The sequence below is a fragment of the Hipposideros armiger genome, unplaced genomic scaffold, assembly GCF_001890085.2.
Source record: "Hipposideros armiger isolate ML-2016 unplaced genomic scaffold, ASM189008v1 scaffold_477, whole genome shotgun sequence".
Lineage (NCBI taxonomy): Eukaryota > Metazoa > Chordata > Mammalia > Chiroptera > Hipposideridae > Hipposideros > Hipposideros armiger.
The window spans coordinates 1,175,206-1,186,603 of record NW_017731827.1 but is presented as its reverse complement, the minus strand read 5'-3'; the positions used below and the strand labels follow the sequence as shown (position 1 = coordinate 1,186,603).

Genomic DNA, 11,398 nt, shown 5'->3' with positions numbered 1-11,398 from the left:
AGAGGGCCCCAGTTCAGATCCCACATATGAGGGCCAGTGACACTGCCCTCTACAGCTAAGATGATGAACAACAGCTCAACCTGGAGCTGGGCTGCCATGAGTCGCTGCAACAGCGTAGGCTGCAGCCCCTGGTGCAGTGGGTTGCCATGGGCTACCGTGAGTGGCCAGCAGCCAAACAGCTGCCCAGAAGCCGGCGACTGATCTGCCTCCCCCAGGAAGAGCGCAATGATCACAATACCAACATGGGCCAGTGAAGCAACGTCCTCCACAATTAGACTGAAGAACAAAAGGACAGCAACTTGTCTGTTCCCCTTCCCCCAATTCCCCAATAAAAATCTTTAAAAAAGAAGACATAGAGATCAGTGGTAAAGGGAATTACAGAGTAAACGTATAAGCAAGTATTATACTTTTGGTTTGTAGCTCCTCTTTTTTTTTCCTCTATGATTTAAAAGGCAAATCCATAAAAATAATATTACAAAGATGTGTTAATGAGCTCACAGTGTATAAAGATATAATTTATGAAAATAACAACATAAAGGTGGTTTCTCATATAATTTCCACATGACCCAGCGATTCCACTTCTAGGTATATATCCAAGAGAAATACAGCAAGCATCCTGGTTTGAAATCAAATAAACCTGGGTTCAGATTCCAGTTTTCTACCACTAAATGTCATTTTAGGAAAATTACGTGATTTCCCTAAGCTTCAGATTCCTCACCTATGAAATGGTAATAACACCTACATTATAGAATTTGTATGGGGGTTAAGTGAGATAATGTTTAAGAAACACTGAGCACAGAGGGGTGCTCAATAAATTTGGATGATTTTTATTAATTAAAATTTTAAAAAGGCAATTAGAAAAATGAGGTTCCAGAAAACTTGGCCTTTCTATATCCTGACTTTTAACTTTCTTCTAAAGTAGATGGTTTAATGCCCTTTTCCTGGGAACCCTAGTACATTTTGCAAGAGGTAGTGATGACCTAATCCATAAATTTGAAGCCCAGCCGTCTAGGTTCCAGGAAATCAGATAACTTATGAGAAACAAGTGTCCCTTTCCAGTGGCCAATATACATTTTACAGCTTAACCCTTGACAGTGTTAAAGGTTTTCATTTTCACATTTTTATGTCGTATTTTATTAATGAGCACTATACTTCATGTTTATTTTGTTGTTGTTAATTGCTCTCAGACCTTAAATTATTTCTGTAGGTTTGGGGTAGCTTAAACAGGTGTTCCATGTAAGTGTTCTTATACCTGACAGTGTTAGAATAAATCTGGAGAATGTTTCAAGGTTATGGATAATCAGTTACCTGTTCTTAAAAGAACTTATGGCCATGCTCTTGTTCTTCTGTGTGTATATTGAAGTGTGGCATTGGAGGTGGGGGTGGGGGGTTGTCAACATTGAGTAAGCAAAACTGAGTTTGAATTATGTTTCTAAAACTTTGTAGGAAAATATTATTTTAGAAATGCTCCATATTTGGTAAAGACAACTAAAACAATAGGATGAAATTTTTTTTTTCAGGGAATTCAAGGTAATTTTTTTCTTTGTGGATCCAAGGAAGGTATAGGAAATGTCAGAGTTTTTTAAAGTATTAGAGAAAAACTTATGTTAATCTTTAATATTTTTATCTTTATGAATTTTACGTAGTAAAAACTTATAAAGCAAAGCATACCTACCTAACTCAATGTCTTATACCCTTGAAAATGACTGATAATTTTGATTATTGATTTTTTTTTTCTACCCATCTAAGAGTTAAAACAGTTACACTTCATTTCTCACCTTTGGATTCAGAATGGTCAGGAGGTGTTTAAAGGACTTAACCAAAACCAAAACTGCAGAATTTGACAGCTGCTCTGTGGTTGAATACTGACAATTAAACCATAGGCTGTAGAAAAGGGTTTAAATTGTACCCTAGCTAGTACTTTTGCCCTACCTTAGAGTTGTCACAGCCTAGAGCAAGACCAAAATGTGGAATGATTTGGAGGTGGGCATACCCAGAGAGAGAATTCTAGGGGTTTTGTTTGTTTGTTTGTTTTTAAGGAGAATCAGAAATACGCAGTATATTGGGCCAGCCAAGTGGCTCAGTTGGTTAAGAGCTCGCTCACAAGTGCAAACTCTGAGCAACAGCGGTTCAATGCCCAGCGTGGGCTGAGCTGCTGCTAAGCTGCCAACAGGTGGCAGGATGGCTCAGCTTAAAAAAAAAAAAAAAGAAAAAAAGAAAAAGGAAATACACAGTATAAAATGTTGGAGAAATACGCAGAAGGATGATGGGATGAGAATCTTTCTGAACTACAAATATAAAATAGCTTCCGGTGATCATTTTGATCCCCTATTAAAACAGAAGATATAGCCCAGGACTTTGTTTTCCTCTCTGGATGAAAATAATATTGAGTGGTATTAATATGTTTAACATTTTATGTTTCAGAAGTTGGACTTTATAGAGTCCGACAGTTCCTGTTCTTCCGAAGCACTTTCAAAGAAAGAACTCTCTGCTGACGAGCTATATAAGCGACTCGAGAAACTCATCATTGAGGACAAAGCAAATGATGAACAGATCTTTGACTGGGTAGAGGTACAACAACTATGTCACCTTCCCTGATACCTCTGCAAGAAAGATTCTTGAGGGCTCTCCTGAATGCACATATTTACCCTTTCCCTTCATGGGAGTTGATTAATTTTAATGAAGTTGGTTTTTATTCTTACATGTATCTGTACTTGAAACTCTTAGGCTGTTTTTCTATTTTTATAAGATTCATAGTCTTTTGTAAAGTCAACTAAAAATATTCAGAACATAAGCCATTTTTCTGGGCCTCATTAGGTTAGGATGTACCCTACATTTTACCATTCAAAATTTTACATTTCTTTCTATGTGTTTTCACATTTTAAATACTCTCCTAGATAAAATTAATAAGCAATATGTAGTTCTTATGAAATGTATTAGTTTACATTTTTATAACACCCCCTTCTGAAAATTTTATACCTTATTTATCTCGTGAACTCTGTTGATCATGTTTGTTTTTAATCTGTGACTGTGTTCCTTTAAATAGTAATTCTTGTTTATGTAGGTGTGTTTTATTTGTGCACCTTCTCCATGGGATCAGATAATAATCCAAGTGGAAAAAAAGCTGCAGAGAGCTATTCTAGTCCTCTCCCTCTTGTATAAATCCTTTTTTCTAGTCCTTCTAGTAGATCATTGTTTCTTTAACCACTCCAGGCATTGAGAAATAATGAAGCTTCAATAATTTGGTTTTTTACCTATTTTCATGCCTGTATAAAATAAGTCTGTCATCTTAACCTAGTTGGAAATCTTTTAATTAATTGTAGTAGTCTATCCTTGTATTCTTGTCTCCCTTTCTAGGTTCTTTCATTCTTTCTTAAAATCTTGGTATTCGGACCCTTGTCTGATTACTTGTATCCAAACATAACCTGAATTTTTCAGCATCGCTCTCAAAGTGAGTATGCCAACTGAGCATGATCACCAGATGTTAGATGGTGCTATTGCATTTTTTGTTTCGGACTCTGCTTTGGGCATTTCCCCCCACTGAACTCAAATTGCTCTTCCAGTCCTATAGTACCATTCTTGAAGGTTCTACAGTTTAGCTGTCTCTTTCATCCTGAACTTATGCAATTGACTTTTGAACCAAAATGGGGTTTTTAAAATTTACTATGGTTATTGTCATCTCCTTAAGTTAGACACATTTTTTAGTCTGTCAGAACATTTTAGATTCTGAGTTGGTCATAAATTTGCTTGCCATCTTTTCACTTTGTATTCTCCTTTCATTGCACTAGTAAGCCAATGGTGTCCTCATCCAGGTTATGGGTAAAATGTGAATAGGGTGGGGCGAAGGGCAAAAGCACTACTTCGGGGACCAGACTGCACTCCCATCCCCGTGGACACTTCCAGCTGTTGACCTGCTTGTCATTTCACGTCATTCTACTATCAAGTTCTCCTTTTGATCTTGTCCATAAGGGGATCTCTATCGTTAGATAATTTGTCAGTTGCCTTACTGACACGTCCAGAGGAGTTGTGCCTGTATCCGTCTGAGCTACCATATACTAATCAAATCAGAAAATGAAAGGTTAGTTTAGCATGACATGTTTTTCATGTCCTTATTTAGTCCTCTTAGCATTACCATCTTTCCTCTCTAAGACTTTTAAGTCTTTTATGCCATAGTTTGTGGTAGAATTTAGCGTAGAATCATCATCAAGTTAGCTGGTATGTTATTGACACAGTATACCTTCTTATCTGTTTCAGAAGTCAGGTCAGTGTTTGTGTATTTAACATCGTTCTCTTTTCCATGATTTTTCATAGATCATCTTTGAGCAATTTGGTCTTTTATTTTCGCATATATCACAAAATGATGCTGTTTGTATTTCTTCATCCATGTTGGGCTTCATCTTTTTTATTTCAGTATTTATTCTACCTATTCCAGACCAACCATTATTCTCCTTAAAGAAAAGACAAAGAATAACTTTTAGTGAATGTAAATTATACCTAGTAAAGATGACTTTAACAAAAAGAGTAAGAATATAAAACACAGTAGTAGCTGAGTTCCCCAGTGCGTAGAGGTGTTTGTTGCTCTGTGGCTTTACCAGTATTACGTAAATCTGATTTTGCTTATCTGTCCCAATCAGCTGACCCATCTTCTGGTTCTTGCCCACTTTTGTTAACATCCTCGCTTACTCTCTAAACTGTAGTGTTCTTGACACTTTTCTTCAGGTCTTTTCTGCTCTTGACTATTAGAATTACAATATTCAGCTTTATTGGGTAGGAGAAATGTGCAATTTGTTTCTTTAAAACAGAAGAAACAGTTAAATGATTTAACAACAGTGGTATTTATCTAATTACATTTAGCTTATTTGTTTCTTTTTCTCAGACTCTGCTTAAAATCTAATCCTTTGGGAATTTCAAATGGTAGTGTTTGTTTTGAAATAGTTCTGTTTCACCTGTGTATAAAGTAGTGTTAAGCCAAAAAGTAATGGTGTTTTAATTCTCTCATTTATTCTTTAAAAGTAATTGCTCAGACTTTGAAGAAGTAATTTCTGGGGCTAGACTAGCCTAGCTTCGGCCTCAAAATAAAGTATTTTTTTGAAGAGGTATAAACCAGCAACTGGCTGTAACACATAAATCACCGTGCAATCTCTTACGTATAGCTCTTGACCCCTCCCTCCCCCACCGTAGCTGTCAGCAGCAGGACCAGCCCTCCGTGTTCAGCCCTGCCCGTTCCCCGCAGAGCTGGCCGCAGGACTTGTGAACCACTCTGAATTCTGCTCTCGGGGAAACTGCCAGTTCCTCCCAAGTGATACCTGAAGTTAGATATTCATCAGAGATAGAGCTCTTAGTCTATGTCAGTTCTAAAAATCATAAACATTAAACCGACCTCTAAATACCTTTGAAAGTCTTAGCTTTCTCACACAGAAGTTCACAGTGACATCTTTAGTTTTTTCCTGGCCAGTCATTTTAAGGCTGACTCTTTCAGGGGAAAATTTTATGCTCTGAGACAAGTCATTAATTCTGTTCGCAGGCATAAGACACATAAACTTTGGAAAGTATTTGAAACACCTGCCTAGAAAATGTCTTCTTTAGTTTGTTGCTTCCGTTTGCTACTCATCTGGTTTAGGACAGTATTTTTTTTTTTAATTTATTGGGGTGACATATATTAATAAAATTATGTAGGCTTCAAGCTTACAATTCTATAATATATCATCTGTATATTGCATTGTGTGTTCACCACCCAGAGTCAAATCTCCTTCCATCACCATATATTTGATCCCCTTGTGTTTTATAGCAAGAAGATATTAAGAGAAGTAAGATCTTAAGAGAAATATCCTAAAAAAATAAATTTGAAGCCCATTTACTTAACTTATCTTTACATTTTTTTTTTGCCATCCTTAGAAAAGAGTAATGATTGTCTCACCACCACCTGGAGGATTTTTTTGAGGCAATGCTTGAGATTAATCTCTAATTTAACATTAAAATTAAGATGAAAAGCAGTATTAATCATGTAAATGTCTAACCACCATGCTGTACACCTGAAACTAATATAAAATAATATTGAATGTTAACTATAATTTAAAAAATAATAGTCACGGGAATATATAGTACAGCATAGGGAATATACTCAATAATATTCTAATAACTGTGTATAGTGTCAAATGAGTAATAGGCTTATTGGGGTTATTACTTTCTGAGGTATATAAACATCTAATCACTATGTTGTTTTGTACACCTGAAACTAATTAAAAAAAAAGAAAAGTAGTGTTAGAACATCTAAAAATAGTTGCACACGACTGAGAAAAGTAGTCTTTAAAATACACTGTGTTTGTGGTATATAATTCTTTCAAATTTATAGATTTGGATAGATCATCTTAATATGAGTTATTTATTGAGGAAGAGAAATGTTTTTATTTTTCAATTCGTTGCACTTCCAAATGTGTACATAGTCTGTATAAATGAGTGAACAAGGGAGAGGCAGCGATAACCTCCCTGAAAACTAAATACTGCTACTTAGAACATTTTCAGACAGAACTGGCAGTAGCCCAAGTATTTTCCAGTGAATCAGAAGATTAATTCTTGCAAGAAAGTTGACTGTGACCCCATCTGCCCTGAATGCCAAATGAGACCTAGTTTAGGAGAAATAATTTCTCTGTTGTGCGAGGGTACCGTTAACTGTTCCATTTCCTTTTGATACCAGGCTAATCTAGATGAAAGCCAGATGAGTTCACCTACATTCCTTAGAGCTTTAATGACAGCCGTTTGTAAAGCAGCTATTATAGGTAAGTAACATTTCTGAAGGCAAAGCTTAGCATCTGAAATCCCTACTATGTCAAGCACTGATGACATGGGCCTGAGTTAATATTGTCTTCAGAGCTTGCCTGCACATAGCTCAGTTCCTGTGCAAATGGGTGCCATTTCTGTCTACTGTGCTTGGCTGTCTCACACGGATCCAGTCGCCCTGCGTGCAGGGAGCCCAGATCTGAGCAGCTGCTGCATGCCTCGGGTGGTTTTATACTGTGTTGCATGAGACTTCTCTAATTCACATTAAAATGTGCAAATTTACTTTTCACCTCAAACATTCAAAGCCGCCCCCTTCTTCCATTCAAGAGCTATAATGAATGGGTTGAATATTTTTAACCTCGTATTAATGAAGTACTCATCTCAACAGGAAAGCCATTTTATGTAAATACATATATGAAGAAAGAAAATACCAATTGTTTCTCCTGCTTTATGTTGACTTTATATGATAAGACTATTTCATTGACTGGTGATGAATTACGTAGATGGATAGGATTAGGATTGGTAGAAACCCTAAATATTCAAAGCTGCATATACTGTTTAACAGTATTTAATGAGATCATCAACTTAGCCTCAAGTAGAAATCCACATTTCTGTCATCACTGAAATAGGAGAAAAAAATCCATTAGCTTAAAAGTTGTTCAGCATTTCAGGCCTCTCTTTATCATTTTTAGAAGATAGCTTCAGAATTGTAATTTAAGATTTTCTGTCAGATGAACGATTTTTCACTGTTCTTTAATGAGGTAAACAAGCTACGTAAAAAGTCTTCATAAAAAAATTTTAAATCATTTCCGTTATCTGTGGAACCATAAGTCTTTGGGGCTTTAAAATCAGAATTGGAAAATTTAAAAGCTGCTTTTAAAAACAAGATTGTGTCCTAGTGCAAACTTACAGAGGAAATAAAACCTATGCTTCCTGGCACTGAGGACGCTTTCCTTAGCTTCTTTTTATTGTGTCTTTCTCCCAAAAGGCCTAGATCAGATGGTGTTTGCCGCTGTTGGTTAGTCTTCATCTTCCTGTAATCATGTAATAAAGTGGTTCTAATTCTTTTGCCTTTCTGAAAAGATTTACATGAACTATCATTTAACTTCCTTTTGAATGTTCCTTATAGTCTGAAGTATCATAAAACCAATGTACCTGTTTCATTATGATTAAAAATAAAGAATTGGGTACCATACTCTTGAGGGAACCCAGCACTCAAAATACATCCCCCCTCCATGTTTTTTTATTATTTCAGAGATAACGTCCCAGTAAGAATTTCAGAACATTTTGAGTTTCAAAATCTTTGCCTTGTACCCCCTTGCTTCCTCTTTCCTTGTAAAGTCATATATGTCCTAGTGACTCAAACATTGAAAATGGTTTGGTGTGTTAATTTCTTAAATGTAATGCTGAGTTCTGTCACCTCTAGCCGACTGTTCTACCTTCCGATTGGACACTGCTGTTATCAAGCAGAGAGTGCCAATCTTACTCAAGTACCTAGACTCGGATACAGAGAAGGAACTGCAAGCACTTTATGCACTACAAGCATCAATAGTCAAACTTGATCAACCTGCCAGTAAGTTCACCTCTTGGTACAATGAACCCGACCAATGTGAGTGGGATTTTTCCAGGCCGGGGCTTCAGAGATGGTTTGATGGATTTGAACATTGGATAATACAACAGCCATTGGCAACAAAAACTCAGATAACCAACAACTTCTTAATAAGCCTGAATTTCTTATGGACTTTACTTTTATGAGAAAATGATAACAAGTAAACGAGTTTATATTAGATATTTAATCATCATTCTAGGGCAGGTCTGTCTAATAAAACTTTATGCAGTGATGGAAATATATTAATATCTATACCGTGCAGTGTGGCAACTATAAGCCACACGTGTCAACTGAGCACTTGAATGTGGCTATTGTGACTAAGGAACTGAATTCTAAATGTTACTTAATTTAAATGTAAGTAGCCACTGTGGTTAGTGGCTACCCTATTGGACATTGCAGATGTAGGACATCTCGGTATTAGCATACATGATATATAAATTTTCAACCTTTTTTGACACGGGTCTTAATGAAAGAGAATGATACTCTTCATAATCCTCAAGCACCCAACAGAGACATTAAGGCATGTTAGACTAGTTTTCAGTTAAGAGTTAGGATTAGGGCCGGCCAAGTGGTGCAATGGTTAAGAACTGGCTTGGGACTCCAGAGGGCCCCGGTTCGGATCCCACATATGAGAGCCAGTGACACTGCCCTCTACCAAATTTAAAAAAAAAAAAATTGCCCAGATCATCTGGGCATTGAAAACAACAAATGACTGTCATTTCACTGGTTAAAATCCAGATGAAATAGTTTTTACCCAAGTTTTCCATATAAATTATTACTGTTTTCATTTTGAAAACTATTAGAAATGGGGAAAGTACATCCTGCCTTTTCCTTCCAAAATCTGTAAAAATAGTATTTTTATTGTAAAATTTCAAACAATAGAGAAATGTATAAAGAAGTAAAAAAATATATTCTTGTATTTAATTTTTAAAGTGTTTAGGTTGAGAACTGCGTAATGTCAAACAGCTCAGTAATACCAGAAAATAGTTCAAATTGATCAAATTAACAAATATCAGAAACAATTTATACTGCTTTAATCTTCTTTTCCTGTTGTTTAGACAAGTTGTTTTGCTATTATACTACCAGGAGGGAATAAACGAGTAATAAGTTGTCAGGGATGCTATTCTCTAGGGGAATTCAGGTGTATTCATTCATTGGATACTGGAAATATAATCAATCTTTCCTTCACAGCTATAGTGCCCCCAAAACTGATGGTTCATTCTCACTGCCTTTCAGATTTGCTACGGATGTTTTTTGATTGCCTATATGATGAAGAGGTAATCTCCGAGGATGCCTTCTACAAGTGGGAAAGCAGCAAAGACCCCGCTGAGCAGAATGGGAAGGGTGTGGCGCTCAAATCTGTCACGGCATTCTTCACGTGGCTCCGCGAAGCAGAAGAGGAATCTGAGGATAACTAAAACGTCAAATACACAAAAAGAAACAAAAGAAACAATTTAAGTATTTTTTTAAAAAGTTTCACGTCTTCGCCAATCACAGTGCAGCAAGGCCAATTCTCGCAGAAACCCCCACGTGTGCACGAGTGGGAGAGGGGAAAGAGAAAAAAAGGTGATCATGGAGGAAAAAGGTACTGGAAAAAAGTAAACGTCAAACCTGAGGGCGGGAGCACTAAAACCAAAATACATGTATTATTTATAGAAAATATTTTCTGTTTTAATCTTTTCTTTGTAAACGAGGACTCATACTTAAAAAAAAAAACACATCTGTTTAGCAAAAAAAAAAAAAAAAGAGTTGAGAACTTTTAATTTATTTTAAGGACTGCAAATGCCAGTGTAATTTTTTAATTTGCAGTTTCTGTAAACAACTTGTATAATAGAGAAGCAGAGAAATAAATTTCCCTCCTCTTCAGATGCACCTCACGTTTGTTTTAAAGCATAGTAGTTAGTCCAGATTTAAGAAGGTTTGGGGTAAACAAGGTAAGAAAGACTTTTTTTTTTTTTTTTTTTTTGGCATCAAATCTTTCTGCCTTGCCTCTCAGCTTGCTTCAGAAAAAAAAAAAATTACAATAGTAATCAAAACATACATAACCTTGGAACAGAAGGAAATGCTGTGGACCAGAGAACTCCAAGAATTGTTTTAAAAAAAGCGCTACCCTGGGAAAAGTACTCTTAATACTTTTGAAATCTTTAGAGCAACTTTAAGGCTTGTAAATACATAGAACAAATATTTTAAAAAAAACAAAAAGAAATTGACTCAATACTATTTCTTTTCACTTTCAAAATATAAAGAACAAAATAAAGGCAAACATTGCAAGTTTAAAAGAAAGTAAAGTGACTTCTCCTTTTGACAGCTGCTACATGTGTGCCCATCTCTGGGAGGTGCTATTCATTGTCTAATCCAAATCACTGGAGGGTGTGGGGGGAGAGAGAGAGAGAGAGAGGGAGACAAAGTGTGTATGTGTGTGTGTCTGTCTGTCCACAGTTGGAAAAGGCAAGGTACTTTGTGGGGAGGAGGGCACTTGTGCTGGGGTGGGAGAGCCCCTCTTAAAATCCAGCGGAAGCTTCTTTCCAACACCAACTAGAAATGCATTCAGGGTGGGAGCAAACCTAAGGGCAATTTTTTAAATAAGTAAGCGTTCCACTGTATGTATTAGAACTAGGGACACTAATTCACTTTGAGACTACCACTGATTTTAAAATCATCAATTGCCACCAAAGATATCTCCTAAAGAATGAAAGAAATCAAAGCTAAATTACACTTTTTAAAAAGGGCATGGGGTTTAAAACCAAACCAATACCATGTGTGAAAACCACACCGTCCCCCAACTTCACCTTCACTCAAGCCTTTCTGGTGAGTATAAAACCAACTGTGGTTTGGGCCTCTGTGTCTCCTACAGATATTGGAGTGCTATGCGTTTGCTTGTTTGTTTGCTCGTTTGTGTGTTTGTTCTTTTATGAAGTTGCGATCTCTACAGATGGTTTTCCATTTCAGCTGTTTGTAGGCCATCACCCTACAAAACGTATTTATGAAGAAAGCCAAGCTGCTCCCAAATTG

The 11,398-nt window shown here is 36.4% G+C and overlaps 1 protein-coding gene across 26 annotated transcripts in view; it reads left to right on the top strand.

Annotated features, from left to right (window-relative positions):
- Positions 1–10,665, top strand: part of EIF4G3 (eukaryotic translation initiation factor 4 gamma 3) — a 227,947-nt gene extending 217,282 nt beyond the window's left edge. For 25 of the 26 annotated variants that reach the window (XM_019666682.1, XM_019666683.1, XM_019666678.1 and 22 more), the window contains 4 exons: positions 2,425–2,571; positions 6,695–6,776; positions 8,204–8,350; positions 9,623–10,046. In XM_019666682.1, the coding sequence (XP_019522227.1) occupies positions 2,425–2,571; positions 6,695–6,776; positions 8,204–8,350; positions 9,623–9,804 (558 nt within the window). In that variant the 3' untranslated portion in view covers positions 9,805–10,046. Of the gene's footprint in view, positions 1–2,424; positions 2,572–6,694; positions 6,777–8,203; positions 8,351–9,622 lie in introns of all 26 variants that reach the window. The other variant, XM_019666684.1, reaches the window with a different exon arrangement.
- Positions 10,666–11,398: the final 733 nt, after the last annotated feature.